The following is a 19,737-nucleotide window of genomic DNA, read 5'->3' as shown; positions in this document are numbered from 1 at the left end:
TATCCCTTAGGTGGGCAGTGGGGGTCACAGGTTTCCAGAACTGCGTAAGAGGTGGCTGTGAGGATGAATTACGGGAAGGGGCTGTTACCGTTACCCCCACTCTGGAGACCAGGGCCATCTGCTCTGTCCCAGGGTTGGCTACACAGCCTGAGCAATGCTGCTGGGTGATGGCATGGGGCTTGGGAGCACCCTGTGACAGGCGGGCCCTGGCTGAGCCCACTGCTTCCTGTCCCCCAATGGTGGGCCACTTGTTCTGGGTATATAGCTATACCCGTGATGAGGGACAGTTCAGGGGGCTGGTGTTAACTAAGGGTAACAGGGAAAAACAGGCAGGAAGGAGCACAATTTTTTAGAACAAGCATTTTTTCACTGATGTCCTTTGTTCTCCTTCTTCTGTTTTCTGGATGACAGTGAAACGAAAGAGAAGTAAACTCCATGTTATTAACAATCAGATTTGGTCACTGCTAATTGGGAGTGACAGCTGATGACCCGAAATGGGCCAGCCCCCAGTGCTGAGGCATCTACCTGAGGGGGAATGGTGGTCTTCACATGTGTATACAGACTTTTCTGATGTTCCGGGAACTGGAGAACACCAAAGCTAACCATTAAACTACCATGGGAAGCTCTACTGGGCAGAGCTGGGGGCCCCTCACCCTGTAGGAGCAGCTCAGCAGGGCTGCTCACTCTTGGGCAGGGTGGATGGGAGAAGGTGTGTGGACATAATTAAGGGCCTGGGAGTCAAGGCCATTCTTTTATTTTTCGTTTTATAGACCTTTTCTCAGAATTAAAAAATTTTTCTTGTTTAAAATAGCATAATAGGGATCCCTGGGTGGCGCAGTGGTTTGGCGCCTGCCTTTGGCCCCGAGCGCAATCCTGGAGACCCGGGATCAAATCCCACGTCGGGCTCCCGGTGCATGGAGCCTGCTTCTCCCTCTGCCTATGTCTCTGTCTCTCTCTCTGTGTGACTATCATAAATAAATAAAAATTAAAAAAATAAATAAATAAAATAGCATAATAGATCTAGGAAATTTAAAACTTCGAGATAATTTTGAACATCATTATTTTTAAATGCCACTTAACATAAAATGACTCTAGTGACCGGACAGTTTGTCGATAGCATCCCATACTCTGTAAACAGGCTCCTTGCAGGACCCAGACAATGAGTCACATGCCTGTATTTGTGGGGGCAGGCCTCACTGACAGGACCTTGGTTCACATGCCAGGAGGCACTCAGCCTTGTGTGTGGGGGGCATTCTCTCTAAAGGCTGCAGGTATGCGGTGCGGGGAGGTGCCTTGCCCCAGGGCTTAAGCAGAGCAGGTGAAACAAGAAAAGGCCCCAAGAACTGTTAAGAGACCTGCTGTCTACTAAAGAAAGCCCGTGTGACCCTCAAAAATGAGGACTTCTGTTATTATTTCAACTGAAATAAAGATTTGAGGAGCTTGTGTGGGATGTGGCCTCACATGTGCACCTGGAGCTCTGGACTTTTGGAGCCCATTTCCTGAGACGTGAGGGAGGGCCGTGTCCCAGGGCACCTGGAGCGGCAGGGGGTACACGGAACACAGGGGTTGGACAGACGAAGGGTGGACAAGGACAGAAGGAGAGACTTGAGAGATGGAAACTCAAAGCTAAAGCAAAGAAAAACCCACAAAAATGGTCCTTTTACCTTCCACAGGGGACAAGGGAATATGAAATGCTAAAAGAAAACAAAAACAAAAGTAAACCATGAAAAGTCAAATTAATGTTTTAAGAGTCAAAACAAAACTTATACCAAGCTGGAAAATGAAAAAGTAGAGATCAAGCTCAGGTCTGATTGAGGAAAGTCCCACCCTCACCCTCAACCCAGGCAGCAATGTCAGGAAAGGTCACTAGCTCACCTTGAGGCCTGCCCTTCCCAGATTCCTGAGACTCATACTGAGGTCTGAGGATTCTGACTGGGAGGCCAGCGGCAAGTTCCAGACCAATGACAGAGCCGGGAAGACCCATGACTGGCTCACCCAAGTTCCAGGCACACGACAGCATCAGGGGAGCCTCTGCACCTCAAACTTGCTGCCATCCTATCTGCCTGGAGTCTCGAGACTTCTGTCCCTGAGACTTCCCAATGAGGGTCCCCACGTGCTCCCAGCAGAGATGACGCCCACCGATGAGGGTAAAGCTCATGTTTACTGGCAGCAGAGCAGTGTTGCCAGGTGGGGCAAGGAGAGGGGATTCATCTGTGTGGCTATGGAGTAGCTACAACAGGCTCCGAGTTCCTAGACTAAAGCCCAGGGACCAGCACAGGGCCCAGCCTGGCTTCCTGGTCCCCTGGCCCTCCCTGGAGCCAGCACATAGCATGATGAGGGGACAGAGGGGACCACAAGCAGCACAGACAAGACGTGGACTATGGGCACGTGGCTGCTGGGAAATCAGAAGGCCATCTGCTGATGTGCCAGTCACCCCTGCCCAAGGCCGTAAACCCCTGTACTCACTGCTCTGCGACGAGCTTTTGGGCTTCCCAATGTACTTGAGGATGGGGTTCCGCCTCTTGTCCTCCAAGGCATCCTTGTCTTTTTTGGAGTTGCTACTCTGCTGAGACAGATTTGCCGAATTTGGGGAAGGCCCAATCCCCAGCCTTGGCCCCTGGCCCCATGACTCGCCCCCAACAACTAACTGGGAGCAGCACGGGTGCTTCTGGCTCAGGTTTGCCCTTGTCTGTGGGTTCTCACGGGTGCCCCATGCACAGGCAGCAGGGGGGCAAGTGCAGTGATGGGGAGGGCTTTCCCAGGTTGCCCCCTATAAACCGCTGCACCAGAAGATACTTTCTGAGCAGCTCTGTCACCTTCTTGGTCTTTGGGAAGAAGGGCAGCCACTTGTCCTTGTCAGGTGCAGCCTGGGCCTTTTCAGCCAGGCTGGAAGACCGCGCGTCTCGGACACGGAGCCCGGCATGGTTCATGTAGGTATTGAGGGCGAAGTCCATGGGGGCGCTGGGAGACAGAGGAAGGCGTGGGAATCAGAACGCTTGGGCTGCCCATGCCAGCAGTCCAAGGGCCAGAGCCCTGCTTCCAAAATCCAGGTGGTGAAGGACAGTCTGGGGTCGGGGTATTCAGGAGGCCTGGGTTTTCACATGGGGCACAGCCAGAACTGCCTGAAAGTCTGGACTAGTGGAACTCCCAGGACAAACCTCATGCCTTCTCTAAGCAGAGCTCTTCCCAAATAAGAAGAGCGGTCAGCGGGGGACTTGTCGGTTCCCTATAATGTAAGCCAACAAGCCCTGGGCAGGCCTGGAGGACCGGTTGAGGCCCATGGAGGATGCCCTCCATCATCCATGCTGGGGAGGCGGCAGAGAAAAGGGGGGAGATGCCAGCCTGGTTCTGCCTTCGCCACCCTTGCACCCAGGTATGGGGTGGTGGGAGGAAGAGAGAGAGATGGAGAGAAAGAGAGGGAGGGAGGGAGAGAGAGAGCCACCATATGCCACACGGGAAACCATCCAGGGCCTGTGTCTGGAAGCACCTCTCTCTGGCTCTCAATCCTGCACTTGTGGTTTCATGGCAGCCAAGGTTTTGGCTGTGGCCTCCTCTACTCTGAAACAGACCTCTAGCCCACTGCCTCCCCTTCTGCTCAAGCACGTGCATGCTCACTTGCACGCTGGCTGCATACAGGCTGCAAAAAACCCTCAACGCATGCCTGAGAGCAGAGGTGCTGAACCCCAGCTTCCCTCTGCAGGGACTCCTGGGAAGCTCATCCTGTTACCATAACTTTCTGCAGTGGCTTAAGAGAAAGCAGTAGGAAAAAAAAAAAGAGAGAAAGCAGTAGGGAAGGGGAGACATGGAGCTAATTCATTCAGGTAGTGACAAGGCATCTGCCTATGGGCGCATGGGGGTGATGGTAGACCCTTGCCCCGGGCAGTGGTCCCGAGCAGCTGTGGCCTGGACCTCATGACCCCTGTTGTGACCTGGGGCTACCCTCAGATGGTGACCCCCAATGCCTGGGGTGCCCCTGTGACCGGAAGATGGCAAGCACTCCGCACGCTCACTCACCTTCTGTCCTCCTCATACTTGGACCTGGAACAAAAGGAAAGAGGTGACTCATGCTGAAAGGCACAGGTATGTCTGCTGTGCAGACACGAAAGATGGGGGCCAGAGGGGGAGGGAGGCCAGACCTCGACTCTTGGGTCTTAGTTCCAAGCTAGCGTGGGGCCTAGGAGGGGAGAGGCCTCACTCCCTCGGGGGCCTCAGCACAGCGACGGTGACGTCCTTCTGGCTAAAAGGAGGGGAGGGGGCAAACACAGCCGCTGAAGGATTATGGAGTAAGCGGTTTGTATGTGCCCAGCTGAAGGGCTGGAGGACAGATGTGGTTGCACCCTGAGACCAGGTCCAGAGAAACCCATTTACAAGGCAAATGGTAACAGCAACTAACGGTGGAGGATCCAGTATGGGCCCGGTGCTGCCCAAAGATATTTACATGTATTAATTCATCGAGTTCTCAAAGTAACACACAGGTAGGTGCTAGATCTCTGTGGAGGAGACTGAAGCTTCACTGCTTCACCCCATCACAAGCGGGTTGAAGCAGTGACACCGCGTGACTCTTTGGTGTTAGGATCCCAAAATAAACGCAGCCAGGTTTTGCGCTCATCCCTGGAGCAGTCGGGTAAACAGGCCCAGAAAGGCCCAGGGCCTGGCTGAAGGCCGGGTGGGTTGTTTCCAGGAATACACCCACCGTGTGCTCTCATCCGCAGCCCACTCTTTGGTCTGCTGTCACATCTGTATCTGCGACTGCGTCCCCAAGCCTCGAGGGTGAGCTCAGGTTGAACACATCCAGAGTGGAGTCCAGACTAGCTATCCTGAACTGCCCTGCACATGGCCATCGGTTTCGGCCGATGGCACCTTGTCCTTCTGGTGGTTCAGGTACAAAGCGCGGAGTCTTCCCCAACTTTTCTCTCTCCCACAACCTACACTCAGTTTTTAGGAAATGCCTGTTTGCGCGACCATCAAGATACACCTGGGACTGACCACTTTTCACCACATCCCCTGTCCCTGCTCTGGTCCAAGCCTCTACCACGTGGGTTCCTGTGTGAGCCCTCATCTGGGACTCTCCCTTGCTCCCACCAGCTTCCACTCACAGCCAAGCCCCACTCACGCTCCCTATTCTCAGAGAGTGAAACCCAGGGTCCGCCAGACTATCCCCGGCTCTGTGGCTGCCCTCCTGTTACCTGATGCCAGCACCTGCCTCCTCAGTGGGCTCTGGCCCTCCAGCTCTCTGCTCCCTGTACATGTCAAGCATGCACCTACTTTGCCTGGTCTCTTCCCCTGCCTGGGATGCTGTTCCCCCAGATGTCTTCAAGGGTAACGGCCTCACATTCTTGGGTTGCTCAGATGTTACTTTCTGGGGCAGCTCGCCCTGACCCCCTATTTAAAACTGCTACCCCCAGGCTCTGGTGCTCCTGAGCCCTTCCTTCCACCTGCTCTTTCCCCTCATTTTGAACATGTTATAGAACCTGCTTGTTTATTAAACATGGCTTTCTCTTCCCGCTATGACATCAACACCATAGAAACTGGTGTTCAGCTAATGTACCTCAGGAGCCTTGAGCAGACTCTGAAAATGCTGCTGAATGGCAGTGCTGACAGAGGCCGTGGAGACCGTCTTGCCCAGGATTTGTAGCTGAGACCAGGGTCATGCGCTATGTAAACCTGACATGAGCCCAAAAAGTCACATGGTGGCCCTGAAGTTGGGACTGGGGAGGCACTGCCATCGGGTCAGACGTTCTTTACTCAGGTGGGCCAGTCTTCAGATGCAATTAGAAATGGTCCACCCTCCTGCTGGCCAGTTTGTCTGCCTCTTGAAGGCAGCACCTGCTGGAGACCCAGAGTGTGGCCCACCTGCTGGGTCCATGTGACATCCAGGCCGGAGGCAGGGCGATCAGAAGAGGCCCAGAGGGGAGCCACCGGCCTCGCCTGGGAGGCAGCAGGAGAGCCGGGCTCCCTCATCCTTCAGGGGGAGGAGGATCAGGCATTGGTGGGGAGAGGTCGACAAACAGACCCACAACATACTGGCATCCTTTCCACATGTCTGGGGGCGTGTGGGGCAGGCACTCACAGTATGTCTCCCAGCGCAGCCAGCTGCTTCTCAGCCACGTGGCGTTCTCGGAGAGGGTCCCCGTCCAGGTCCAGCAGGTCGTTCTCACCGTACAGACTGCCCAGCCCCAGGGTGCGCTTTGTTCTAAGCCAGACAAAGAAACAAATGTACACAGATGCCCGGCAGGTACCCAAGGAGATGAGGAACATGCACCCACAAGAGGCACCCATCATGGGGGATGGATGGGTGAGGAGCCAGAGAGAGGGGTGGGGGCCCGGCAACCTGTAGTCCTGGATCTGCTCCTGGATCTCAGGCATGGCCGCCTCCTGGGCTTCATGGAGGGCAGCGCGAATGTCCTCACTGCCGCGTAGACGCAAGTCTGGTGGGAACCCAGGGAAGATGAAAATAGGGTGTCAGGAGCAGGGGCTCGTGCCTGCTGAGGCCCTGTGGCCCGGAGGGAGGCTGGCTCTCTGCCCTCCCATTAGCCAAGGGAGGTGGAGGCCTGGACCCACCAGGTCACTCCTAAATCCAAGCCTGGAGCCCTGTCATCCAGGTCCCAAGGCAAGAACAAAACACCTGGACGTCCTAGGCTCCATGATGTGGAACATTAAAGTCCCGTCATCAGATGTGCCAAGGGCTGCCCTCCGACGGCACTGTGCCAACCTGTCCTTGGTGTTGCCAGGCCAGTGCACAGGCTAAGGAGGGCAGGCACTTCACATGACCCTGGATGGAGTCTGTCCTGTCCCTGAGGCAGAGTTGCAGGGTCACATGGTCAAGTACAAGGCCCCGGAGCAGCTCTGTTCACCCTCTGGCCGTGGGACACCTACATTCTTGAAAGCTGCCTGGGACCCTGGCTCCTCAGGTGGATGGCCTCTTATGCTGCCTTCCCCTCAGCTCTCCTCGTCACGACGTGAGAGTGAGACGGGAATGGAGCAACCACCTAGCCAGGGGGGTCCTCACTGGGTCAGCTGCCACCAGGACTGGTGAGGAACTTACAGAAACACAAACGCTCCATCCAGAGCCCAATCCCGAGGTGTGATGGATCAAGTTCCTGGTTTCTGGATTTTTCAGAGTTCCCCAAGGGATACTGATGAGCGACCAGGCTTGGGAATTCCTCTAGTCTAACTGCCCCTTCATCCAGATGGCCTCGCTGGGCCCAGGAAGGTACTGGGGACGGCTGGCAGAAACGAGCGCAAGTGTGACAGGGTCATGTCTTTCTGGGACACGCCCCCCAGGTGGGGCCTGTCCCTAGGTGCTTGTCTGTCAGCCACCATGAGGCTTAAGGCGCTCGGGAGGAACTGCCCCTGCTCCCCGATCCTAGAGAAGGGGTGCCCAAGGATGGGCTACGCGCCCTCTGTGCTCTGAAGCCCTTGGGACCCAGGACAAGACTAACTGGCCCATAAGCCAACTTACCAATTTCAGCTTGCAACATCTCTGGGACCTTTACTCTCAGTGGCTAGAAGAGAGAAGGGGGAATGGTGAGGCCCACAGCCCAGGGCTTGCGGAGACCTCAGCCCGCTGCCAGGAGGGCCCCCAATACCCTAGTCTCCTTCCCTACCCCGCATCCTGTCTTCTTTTCCCCTGTGAGCCTGCACTTGAGGTTACATTTTGAGAAATAAACTCTAGAGCTATGGGGCCAGTGGGCCATCTTCTGGGGCAGCTGTGCAAGTTCCCCACTGGTGCCAACTCAGCAACAATGAAGAAAATTTTACTGTGTCCTCAGGTTGCCGAGTTATCTCAGGGAGCACAGAGCTCGAGGACCAGAATGCGGGGACAGGCTGGGTTCACAGCCCCAAGGCACAGGCAGCAGCTGCCACCCCTCCTCCAGGCCTACTTGTGGGGATAGACACCAAATTCCGAGGAACACACTTTGGTCCTCAATCTCAATCTTGAGAGCTTACATCTTGGAACTGAAAGACTCGAGTCATTTGGGAATTATCATAGCTGGTCTGACAGGCCTACAACATGCTGCCCTGTCCACACGCACAGCCCACCTCTGCCCGCACACTCCGGGCCTCCTCCCTACGAACCCCACTCTTGGCAGTACCCCAAGTCCAGCGAAGTATCAGAGCCCTGGCTCCTCTTGGCTCACTGATCTCAACCCCCATCAGGTGGCCTCTGGGCCTCTGCTGCTTCGTCCCCAGATGGGCGGGCAGGGAGGGTTGGGGGGAAGCAGCACTGATCCAGGGGACAGGCCATGTGCCTTCTACCTTGCCACACATGGAACAAATGGGTCGGGTGAGGAGCTCAGGGTTGAGAGCAGTCCCGTGAACAGGACCCGGGAGCCCTCAGCTCTCAGCTCCAACTTCTCAAGACCCTGTCTCTGTCCGGCCTCAATGTGTGGCTTCCTTTTCCCTCTGCTCCCATGTGGCCCTAAGAGACAGAAACACTGTAATTCAATCCATGGCTGCCTTACCGCATTCTTCTCCAGGAAAATATTCCAGATGTCTTTTCCTAAGCCTCGGGAATCCTTGGGGTTTGTCTGCTGATAAACCTCTGCGCACAAGTAAAAAAGCTAGGAGGAAAGGAAATGGGTTGGAGCAGGGGTTCTCATGCCCCCTACTCCAGGAGGACTGATTCTGGCCCCAGAACGATGGGTGAGGCCTGGAGACACACATGACCCTTCTTTGGAGAGATGCCGGGGCTCCTGGTGGGTGCAGCCTTGTGATGTGCTGAGAACCAAGAGCACAGGACAGCCCCCCAACAGGAAATCCTACAGCTCAATGAATGTGGCCACACCAAGGCTGAGAGGCCCTGGTGTGGGTGCCGAGCCCTAGTCCCTCAGCTTCCAGCACGGTACCCCTGGACCCTGAGCTCCCTCCGCACTTGCTTTGCCTCCTACTCATTTGTGTCTTGTTCTCTAAGGGTTTCTGTTTTACTCTCTGTCACGTGCCTGGTCTTCACTCAGGTGCTCAGTGTTGACTGTGGCTCCCAATGGTGGTCACCCCCGTCCAACTCTTCTGAGCACGGAACAGATTGAGAGAAGCTGTGGAGGTCACCGGTCCTCAGCCCCATCCCTGGGCACTGTCTCTAACACCCTGTCATCACCTTTGTCACTTTGCCCCTCTGCTAAGCCTCCCCATGGTCACGTTGTGTACCTGCAACTCCAACTCTAGAAAGACCATGTGCTCTAAGCGGACTGAGCATGATGGCAGCTCCCCTGGCCTCCCCATGCAGGGGATGCGGCTGGTGTGTACAGTCCTGCCTGCCTAAACAGCACCTTCCGTGTTTTGTCTGTCCCTGGGCTGCCTGCCAGTGCCCGCAATGGTCAAGACGGATGCTTCTGACTCACCAGCGGACTGGGGTCTGCCTGAGAGAAGATATAGCGCAGGAAAACACCCAGGTGAGCTGGCCGTGCCTTCAGCTTCTCAAGGTCTTGGAACACGATGTCGCTCTGGAGGGCAGAAGGACAGGGGTGGCTGGAGTGCACGGAGGTGGGGCACAGCAGCACGCCCTGCTGCAGCTTGGCCCCCATGGCCCCTGCCGCCGGGGCTCACAGGCTGTGGCACCCACCCTACGCCCCCTCACGGCTAGGGCGGCTCTAACTGCTTCTATTCAACAACAGCTGGCGTGACCATGACGAAAGGAGAAAACCAGGAAACCGTTACCTCGTTGTTGAAATAACCCGGGTCGTAGTCTTCCTCTGGGCCAATGATTAAAGGCTTTGGGCTCTGGTCTGTGCCCTGGTGAGAGTCCAGGGGTGGGGGCAAGGTTAGGGGACAGGCGTCCAAGCCTTCCACGACACCCATGTGCCACAGCACAGCACCGGCAAGGAGGGCCACATGGGTCTGGTGGACGCTGGCATCTCCTCACCTCCCCCAAATCTCAGAGGATAGAACCACGATTTCCACTTGCAAAAGTCAAGTGCTCATGGGCAGGGCCGCTGCAGTGCATGTGCACGGGGATGGGAAGCAACAGAAGGCGCGTTCTTCCTGTTTGCGAAAGTTCGGGTGACTGCAGGCTTGGGGCTCTGCTGGCCCCTCGGCAGCCACGCCGCACCCACTACAGCGTGTACTAGGGCCTGTGGTCACACAGGCTAGGTCTTTGTGACAGGACAGCTGGAGGCCCACATCTGCCTCCTCAAGCAAAGCAGATGGAGTGGATCTCTCCCCATGGCGGGCTGCTCAGGGGTCTGTGGTAGATCTCCATGACCCGTCTCAAACCCACGCTTCTCAGCTTGGCTTTCTTCCTCACACCAGTTCTACCAAGAGCCTAACCCTAACTGGTGTGCCACTAACATCGGGTATGATGAGAGCATTCATACCGCACAGGCCTTCCAGATGCTTCCCTGGATAAGCTTTTCTCCCCACTACGTTTTCCACTCAACGTGTTTGACCTCATTTCCAGGGATTCCCCGAGAACGGCCTGCTCTGGAGCCTCCCTGGATCACGCTTGTGATGTCCTCCCGCCCCACTCGCTCAAGTGGCTTCTCCTGACAGCATCTCCCGGGTGCTCCGCACTCATCCTGTGCTCCTGGGTATTTACAGACTCGTCACTCAGAATGATGGAGTCACAGAACCTGAGGCCCAGGACGTCTGTCAGAGATCAGAGTCTGGCACTCACTCACAAGCGGAAACGTGAGGCCCACAGAGAGTCAACGCAAAGGTAGGCCACAGCCTGGGCCTCCTCATCTCCCACTGGGAGATGCTGGACGGCCGCTCCTGGCTCTGCTTGGCCCCCTGGGTGAAACATGAAAACACCAGAATTTGTTTGTTGTGAGGGGGGAGGATTTTTTTAAAAGTCTTTACAAATATGCAGTTTTTCTCACTACAGAAGCAGAAGATGCTCATTATTGAAAACGATCAGACGTTGTACAGTTATGCAACAGAAAGTTTGAGTTCCCAAAAGTTCCATTGCCACCACTGAGAGTGGACTGTCACCCCAGCCCTGCCCTGATCAGCACAGATTACGATTCGGGATCGGAGGCCGTGCTAGAGCTGCTCCTATGGTTCAAAGATAACAACTAAAACAGTTGTCAGAAGGAAGACAGGACTCCATGACAGAGTCCTTCTCACCTGCTCCCGTCGGCCACCTGAGGGGGGCCTCGCTGCAGAGCAGGATGTGCACAGGGCAGGACCATGCAGCAGTCCAGGGAGGGCGTAGGGGGAGGCAGCTCGTGTGCTCAGGAGAACACGCTCTTGCATGGTGCCCTGATCAAGCAGAGTCCTGGCGTGGCCCGTCTGCTGTGGCTTTCTCTCACCAAGTGAATTCAATGCCCACCTCCTCTCTGGGTGGGGAGACGTAAAGAGGCTTTTCCTCAGGGGTCCAGCCTGGCAGCTGGTACCCTGCCACCACGCATCCTAGTACACATTGGATCCCTACCTTTTCTCCTGCAGACCCAAATTGAACTCACCTCTGCCTCTCAGATCAAATCAAAGCACTAAATAGTGTATGATGCTGGTTTTAATTCAGGACCATGGCAGAGTTCAAATAACGTAAGCTTTAAGGAGTCAGTTTGCTTTAAAAAAGTATCGAGTAACATTACAGAGTCAGTACAAGGATATAGGAGAAGCCACCATGGTGGTGGCTGCTGAATGCTAAGAATCATTGTACAAAATTAGGAGCTCTTGCTGTATTGCTCAGTGGCCTAGCTTCAGGCTCACCACTGACAGGCAATCTCCTTGATGGCCCAGGCTGCAAGCTCTGTGCCCTGAGCCAGAAGTGCTCCCCCTACTCCCGTCCCCCCAGACCAGGTCTAGCTTTGTGGGCAGTGGCTTCCACATCAGGTTTTCAGGACCTGGGGGCTCCAGGGCAGCGCCCCTGAGGGTGGACTTGAATAGGCCCCATCCTGGGGTAGCTGAGCTTTTATTTGGTGCCTATATTAGTGTGTAAATAAGATTTTGTGCAAGAAAATAGATTTTGCTAAAGCAAAGAGAAAACTGAACATGAGCATTCTGGAGTCACGTAACCAGCCTATCTGCCGCTCACACAAACCCTATCTGTTCTCGATGTCCCTTCCCTATGGATGTGTTGTGTCCTCATGCAGAGCCTGCGATAGCCTTTTGTTCCCAAACCCCTTCCTGCCACATTCTCCTTTCACTTTCATTCTCCAGGGAAAAGTTTCCTTCAAGGGGGTTCAGCTGGAGTCTTCAAAGCCGGGCCCTTGTAACCTGGTTCTCAAGGAGGGAGGGAGAACTGCAGGGAGCTCTTGACCCTCACCCGCTCACTGGTGCTGGGCCCTGGTGCATCCGAGCCCTGCCGCCGGTGGTGCTGGGCCACCCTGGCCATGATGACAGGCGAGGTTCGGGGACTGTCCAGCCCAGGGTCCGACAGTGCCGAGTTCCGATTCATCAGTGCCTAGAGGAATAGAGAGCCCATTCAGAAACACCCTCAGCTGGTCTGGAGATGCCCACACCCCGGGGCACCTACCCAGTACCTATCCTGTGCCTGCCACTATGCAGAGCCCTTGGCTGTGTGGCACCTGCTTGGGCTCACGATGGCCATGAGGTAGATAATACTACTACTCCCACTCTTCACACTGGGAAAGGATGATTTGCAGGGGACCCAGTGATTGGGTCCTTCCCTGGACTTGATCCTGGAACCTAAGCCTGGCCCACAGCCTTCCCCTCGAAGCCAGGTCACCTCCCAGATGCCCAGCCCTCAGGACACATCAACTATGAATTAAGACCCTGTCTCTTCTTGGTGTCTTTCCCACAGATGGATCATTGCACATATGTTCACCGTCCTCCCACAGACAGCAGCAGTGAGGAAATGCAATTCCAACTATTATTTAAAATTAGGGTTTATGGGACACCTGGGTGGCTCAGCGGTCGAGCATCTCCCTTTGGCTCAGGGCATGATCCGGGGATTTGGGATTGAATCCCACACTGAGTTCCCTGCATGGAGCCTGCTTCTCCCTCTGTCTGTCTCTGCCTCTCTGTCTCTCATGAATAAATATCTTTTAAAAAAAAAAAAAAGTAGAAAAAAAAATAAAATTAGGGTTTGGTGGCACCTGGATAGCTCAGCGGTTAAGTATCTGCCTTCAGCTCAGCTCATGATCCTGGGGTCCCGGGACCACGCCCTTTATTAGGCTCCCTCCTCAGTGTGGAGACTGCTTCTCCCTCTCCTCCCCACCTGCGTGCACTCCCTCTTGCTACCTGTCTCTCTTTCAAATAAATAAATTAAATTAAAAAATTAGAGTTTAAGTGTGTTAATTAGCCTGGCTGAGCAGATATTTTGCTGACAGCGTTATTACTTCTTCCAACCACTTGTACTTTGCAAGTTTATATATGCAGACAGATAATAGCTAAGAGGAAATGTGGGGCTAAAACCTGAAATGTTTTTGACCACTCCAGAAAAGATGAGCTGTTAGAGATCTGTGACGGACCTAGAGAGGCTGTCACTCTGATTCAGCTGGCTCATCGCATCTCAGATGGTGTGGCCGCAGCCAGGAAGCCCTGCATGTGCGGCCAGGTCACTGTTTCCCATGACTGAGGCTCGCTACTGTTCATACACTGCTCTCCCCGTGACTGTTTACAGAACAGAGCTGTGATAATACAGGTGCTGGGTCTGACGGTCCTGTGCGCAGAGCACACATGAAAACCCTTTTGGACCCAGATAGGAGTGATTAAAACCCTTGGGAACTGGGATGCAACCATGGTTTCAGCCGGGGCTGGCCCTTGTGGACACTCACCTCACTGAGGGAAGGGAGGCGTTCCGTCCCAGAGTCCAAGCTACTGTCCCCCTCCTGGGAATCCAGAGAGAGTCGGCCTGGGAAGGAAACAGTTTACAGGGGAGGGGGGCTGCAGCCTGGAGGCCTGAGTGGGACAGGAAAGCGAAGCTGCCATCCTCCCTCCTCTCCTGATTGCCCTCAGGTCAGATGCTCCACACCTGGCTTTCGCCTCCCTGTAGGCCTGTGTTCTGGCCACATCACCTCCTAGAGACACCACGGCTCCATGTGACCACGAGTCTAACCTTCAACTCACACCCACCACTCTTCTAGCCTGACTCACTTCTTATCACAAGAGCATGCCAGGGGCTGGGGGGCAAGGTAGGGTCTGGATCCTTGTCCTCCTAGGACCGCCCCAGTACTTACCAGTAGGTGCGATGGCTATGCTGTCATGATGACAGCAGAAGCTGCCCCCTCCCTGTGTGTGGACATGCTTTGTCTCCCCAGCCTAATCCCTAGAGAGCCAGGGTTAGTCTGTCTTTCCTGAATCTGCCTCATGGGGACAACAAGTGAGGACCCTGGGTTGGAGACATGGGGTGAGGGGATACTTACCTTCTGATGCTCTCTGGCTGGTGTCACTGTATAGGGTGGGTATGTCCTAAAAAAGAAAAAGTCCCAAGGGTGGGCTTGGTCTGCAAAGCTCTCCCTCCTTGGTACCTCCTGTAGTCAGCTCTTCCCTCCGTCTCAGCAGATAATATCTGCTGCCATTAGTGGCTTTTTCTGCTCCATTGCCTTAAAAATGCCCAGAAGGAGGAGCTACTGCTTCCTTGGTCATTGGAGACAGTGACCCCTAATGGTGGAGAGGGAGCTTTGCCCTTAGGGGAAGTCTCAGAACTCATGGATTTATCCCCCCAGACCCCACAGCACTCTCGGCCTTGGGGGGCTGAACACAGAAGGAGCTTCCCATCAAGGAGTGCAAAGAACTCCAGCCGGACACTGAGGGGAGGGGAGGGCCCGCCTCTAGTGGCCTCAGGGCTTGGACGACCACCTGCCTGCAAGCTTTTCTGGGTCTCACTTAGGCTTTTGGCAGCTCCAAGGTAGGTACTCCGAGGCCTATGTGACCAGTGAGGAAACAGGAGCCCAGAGATGGTGCATGACTTGCCCAAGTTGCACAGTGGGAGAACTGGAGCCCAGCTGGCGCTCAGACCCGCAGCTCTGGACTGGACTGGACTTCTGGACTCTCTGCCCTGTGGGGCACAGGAGCGCAGCAGCAGGGGCAAACACGTACGGCCTAGGATGGGGGCACACTTCGCCTCCGACCATAACCCCACTGGCCAGGTCCTGCTGGGATTTCCAATTCACAAACGAAGACCCTGGGACTTCCAGGGGGACCTAACCTGCCCGAGAGTCTCACAGCTGGTGAGCTCAGGACCTGAGCTATCAACCATGTGACATGGGTGTGCCCTTCAGAAAACAGAACAGTTTAAATTCAATTAGCCTGTGGTTCCTAGACATTTTGATCTGGATGTTCTAAAAAAGTATATTGGGGGATCCCTGGGTGGCGCAGCGGTTTGGCGCCTGCCTTTGGCCCAGGGCGTGATCCTGGAGACCCGGGATCGAATCCCACGTCGGGCTCCCGGTGCATGGAGCCTGCTTCTCCCTCTGCCTGTGTCTCTGCGCCTCTCTCTCTCTCTCTGTGTGACTATCATAAAAAATAAAAATAAAAAAAAATAAAAAAGTAGATAGGGGATCCCTGGGTCAGTGGTTTAGCGCCTGCCTTTGGCCCAGGGCGTGGTCCTGGAGTCCCTGATCAGGTCCCACATCGGGCTCCCTGCATGGAGCTTGCTTCTCCCTCTGCCTCTCTGTCTCTCTGTGACTCTCATGAATAAATAAAATCTTAAAAAAAAAAAAAGAGGGCAGCCCCGGTGGCTCAGCAGTTTAGCGCCACCTTCAGCCCAGGGCTTGATCCTGGAGACCCAGGATCGAGTCCCATGTCGGGCTCCCTGTATGGAGCCTGCTTCCCCCTCTGCCTGTGTCTCTGTCTCTCTCTCTCTGCCTCTGAATAAATAAATAAAATCTTGAAAAAAAAAAAAAAGAAAAAGAAAGTAGATAATCCTCAAAGAACCTCTGTTGGCTTTGGGAACTATTATTCTTGGAAACTGCAGTTTCTGGAGAGTTCCTTACTTGCCCCAAGGACTGAGGCCCGATGGAGTTGCAGCAGCACACTAGGAACAAGGTCCTTGAGCAGATCAGGTAAAGACGTCTCCTCTCTGGGGTTTCCCACAGAGAGGTCCCTGCTGCTACAGACCACCCTCCACAGCGGGGATCTGATGCTCTGGCTGATGTGGAAGCGCCTGCAGTCTTCGAGGAGACCCACTGTCCGCAGAACACGCAGCCAAGTAAGATCGGTGCGGGAATAGGCACACCACCCGCAGGGAGCAGATAATGAGGAGACTAAAGCCAACAGTCGATTGAATTTATATGTATTTTTTTCCACCGCTGCAGCAGGCTCTAGGAGGGCAAGAAAGGGCCCCCCCAGCGGCACCCACACAGCGCTCAGCCCCTTTGGCGCTACATGAAGAATTGCTGCCTTTTGTTTGTTTATTAAGTACTGAATGCTCCCTATTCAGCCCTGGGGTCCTGCATGACTCAGGAAGCCTCAACCCTGGCTTTCCTCCTACTGTGCCCTCATCCACCTGCATGACCACCTGCACGACGGTGCCCTTCCTGAAGCCTGGCCTGCTTCACTCACCACGAAGCCACCCATCTCCTGCTGAATCTTCAGCTGTAACTGCGTGACGCGCCTCCGGGCACCTTCGATCTGCTCCTCAAGTGGGCTGGCAGGGTTCCGGCTGTACACCTCACAGATACGCTGGGGATGAGCCAGGACAGGGAGGGAAAGGCAGAAGGGGTTATGGTTAGTGGAGAATGGACAACTCATAGGGGGAGAACAGGCAGTTACCCCAGACAAGGAGGAGAGATAGGAGCTCTACCTTTAGGAGATGCAGGTAAGCTCACCCTTGGACAGAAGAGGGAGGTGTAGAGATGGTGAGAAACAATACAGAGAGTAACTGGAGAAAGAAGACGGGACACAAAGGCCCGTCCAGTCTGAAGCACCATCCAGGCTGGGCCTACGCCTCATCCTACAGAGGTCTTCCTCAGCTCCTGCTCGTGTCAGATGTTCAGTGTCTGTGCAGAGCAGCACACACAGGGAGCTCACGCCATCAGTCTCAGGAGCCCTCTCTGGCCTTGGGTGCAGGGGGAGCTGCTCAGATGCTCACCTGGAGCTCACCTGGTGTGCACTTAGAGCTTAGAGCCTGGGTTTTGCAAATGGGGAGGCCTGCCCCTGAACTCTGTCATCTGTGCTCACTAGTAGTGTAGACCTGACAAGGACGTTTCCTGCATCCTCACGGATAATGGAGATGATGGTCCCTGCCTGCGGGACTGTAGGGAGACCTGAACGAGACTGCCTGTGAAGCCTTAGCAGGAGATAGCTACTATCGCACCACATAAGGAAGTGCTCCATACGGCTGGCTTGTCACACAATGAAATAAAGCCGGCGTGCAGACACATTCTCTAAGCTCATCCAGGGCCCCTCTGATACCTGACAACCTCGGTTTACCAATCCCTCAGCCCTCAGCCTCCGCGGGCGCCATCCTCTGGTGGAGCTTCCCAGCTGCACTGCACATACGTGTGGCCTCCCCACCCTGGGCCCACAGAGCAGCTCTGCCTCCAGCCGCCGGGGCTCTTCTGACACTGTTCGCACCCTCTGTCTCCCATTCGACAGCTCCATGACCTCATCTTGCATGTAACACTCCTTTCTGGTCTCTCTCTCTTTTTTTTAAAAAAAGACTTTATTTATTCATGAGAGACAGAGAGTGGCAGAGACATAGGCAGAAGGAGAAGCAGGCTTCCTAAGGGGAGCCCGATGTGGGACTTGATCCCAGGACCCCAGAATCACGCCCTGAGCCAAAGGCAGACGGTCTACCACTGAGCCACCCAGCTGTCCCTCCTTTCTGGTCTTAAAACAAAACCAGCCATTGCCATGAAGCTCTTCCATCAACTCTGATTACCCTCTAAGCCGCTGCCTCAGTCCTCTCTTTCCTTCCACGATGTGTCTCCAGCCAGGGCTTGACCCTCGGGACCCAGAGCCTGCGGCCTGCACAGTCTCATTCCTCCACCTCCTTCAGGGAGCCTGATGACCCAGTGGCCTGGCCTCAGCTGTCACCTCTTGGGCACCGCCTCCATGGAAGGCCATCCTGGTGCCCCCACCCTCCCTCATGGCCTGCCTGCAGCCTCGCCCAGTCCCTGCACCCTGTAACTTGGGTAGGCCTCAGGCACCACTTGCATCCACAGCAAGCTTGTGTGCAGGGGACACGTGGCACGGTCCTAGCCTTCACGTTACTTAGTCCAATGGGGAGAAGAACAATTAATTAAAATCTGAATGTAACAGCAAATACACAGGGATGGGAGAGGCAGCTGTGCTATAAAGTGCTGGACTTCCAAAATTCTACCCGCTCTCTGTCCTGTGCACTGGCGCCCTTGGTGATCCCACCTGGTCCTCAGTTCTGACCACCTCTGTGCTGAGGGCGCACCTGAGCTCTATCTCAACCCTGCCTTTCCTTTGAGGCTCCAACCTCTCACATCTACAGGGCTGGTCGACGGTCTTTATGTCTCAATGTTCCCTGGGCTCCCAGAGCTGACCTCCACGTCTCTCCCTAGACCCCGCCCTGCCCTCCACGCTACCCACCCTCCCCCCCGGCCAATGGCATCACAGCTGTCAGGGCATCCAAACTTGGCACATCTTCTGTTTTCTGCCCTGTTACTGCCCCCTGGCAAGCAATCTGTCACCCATCTGACCTCTGAGATGTCCCCCGTGGCCCCCCCGTGTCTTTCTGTACTGAGTCCTAGCATTCCTGTTCAATCTCCCACAGCATCCTGAAGATGGTCTCCTGGCACATCCATGCACTGAACACACTTCTCCGGAGAACACTGCTTTGGAGATGTGATCACTCCCCAGCTCAAAATCTTGACCCATCCCATGGTTTTCAAGATAAACTCCAAGCTTGGCAGGGAAGTCAAGGCCCAACGCACTCTCCAGAGTGAAACAGACTGAATCCAAATTCAAATGCCACCTCAGAAAGCCCTACGGGATTACTGCATGATTATTCCTTCTTTTGGGCTTCCTTGTACTTAAATGTATTTTAGAATTTAATGACATGTAATTCACAGAAAATAAACCTCATCATTTCAAAATGTACAGTTCAGTGGTCTGCATGCATGGGCAGTGTTGACAACAGCCTCCACCATGGAGTTCTAGAATATGGCTACCACCTGACAGGATGGTGGTTATTCCCTACTTCTCCCCTCCTCCACTCCTGCAACCACTAATTTATGTTCTGTCCTCAGAGACTTACCTGTTCTGGACTTCTACTTAAAGGGACTCACATAACCTGTGGCCTTGTGGGCCTGGCTCCTCCCACCAAGCCTCACGTGCTCAGGGTTCCTCTGTGTTGCAGCATGTGCGTCACTGCTTCACACCTGGTGGTGGCCGAGTACCATCTCATCATCCAGACAGACTACCCTGGTCTGCCTGTTGGGCTACTGATTAACTTTGGGGTTGTTTCTGCTTTGGGCCTGTTGTGATTAAGACTATTAGGAATGCCCACCACTTATAGGTTTGTGTCTGGATGTATGTTTTCCATTCTGGGTTGTACCTAGGAGGGGGACTGATGGATCGGTTCTCTGCGCTCCTGTGTGCTGACCATTCTGAAAAGCTGCCAAACCGCTGGGTGCAGTGGCTGTGTAACTTCATGTCCTCACCAGCAATGGTGGGAATCCATTAGGATAATGAGCACGCAGACAGAACATAAAACAAGTATTTCTCTGATTTCTCCACTCTTACCAACAACTGATACTTTCTGCTATTTTGGCTCTAACCATGCTGGTGGGTGTGGAGTGACATGGTACAGTTTTGATTAGAATCACCGGATGACTAATGATGGTGAGTATCTTGCCATGAGCTTCTTTGCCATCTTTCTTGCTTTCATGCTTCTTACTGGACTATCTTATCCAAATC

The 19,737-nt window shown here is 54.5% G+C and overlaps 1 protein-coding gene across 6 annotated transcripts in view; it reads right to left on the bottom strand.

Annotated features, from left to right (window-relative positions):
* ARHGEF11 (Rho guanine nucleotide exchange factor 11) overlaps nucleotides 1-19,737 on the bottom strand; it is an 88,109-nt gene that overhangs the window by 14,270 nt on the left and 54,102 nt on the right. For 4 of the 6 annotated variants that reach the window (XM_055323665.1, XM_055323664.1, XM_055323670.1 and 1 more), the window contains 14 exons: nucleotides 16,411-16,530; nucleotides 14,271-14,316; nucleotides 13,683-13,759; nucleotides 12,209-12,346; nucleotides 9,658-9,732; nucleotides 9,342-9,443; nucleotides 8,466-8,564; nucleotides 7,463-7,505; nucleotides 6,332-6,428; nucleotides 6,071-6,193; nucleotides 4,015-4,038; nucleotides 2,817-2,961; nucleotides 2,467-2,566; nucleotides 1,665-1,694 (listed from right to left, as the gene is read on the bottom strand). In XM_055323665.1, the coding sequence (XP_055179640.1) occupies nucleotides 1,665-1,694; nucleotides 2,467-2,566; nucleotides 2,817-2,961; nucleotides 4,015-4,038; nucleotides 6,071-6,193; nucleotides 6,332-6,428; nucleotides 7,463-7,505; nucleotides 8,466-8,564; nucleotides 9,342-9,443; nucleotides 9,658-9,732; nucleotides 12,209-12,346; nucleotides 13,683-13,759; nucleotides 14,271-14,316; nucleotides 16,411-16,530 (1,219 nt within the window). The remainder of the gene's footprint in view (nucleotides 1-1,664; nucleotides 1,695-2,466; nucleotides 2,567-2,816; nucleotides 2,962-4,014; nucleotides 4,039-6,070; nucleotides 6,194-6,331; nucleotides 6,429-7,462; nucleotides 7,506-8,465; nucleotides 8,565-9,341; nucleotides 9,444-9,657; nucleotides 9,733-12,208; nucleotides 12,347-13,682; nucleotides 13,760-14,270; nucleotides 14,317-16,410; nucleotides 16,531-19,737) is intronic. The other 2 variants (XM_055323666.1, XM_055323668.1) reach the window with 1 other exon arrangement.

This window comes from Nyctereutes procyonoides, unplaced genomic scaffold (genome assembly GCF_905146905.1).
Source record: "Nyctereutes procyonoides isolate TBG_1078 unplaced genomic scaffold, NYPRO_anot_genome, whole genome shotgun sequence".
Lineage (NCBI taxonomy): Eukaryota > Metazoa > Chordata > Mammalia > Carnivora > Canidae > Nyctereutes > Nyctereutes procyonoides.
This window is presented reverse-complemented; position numbering and strand designations above follow the sequence as displayed.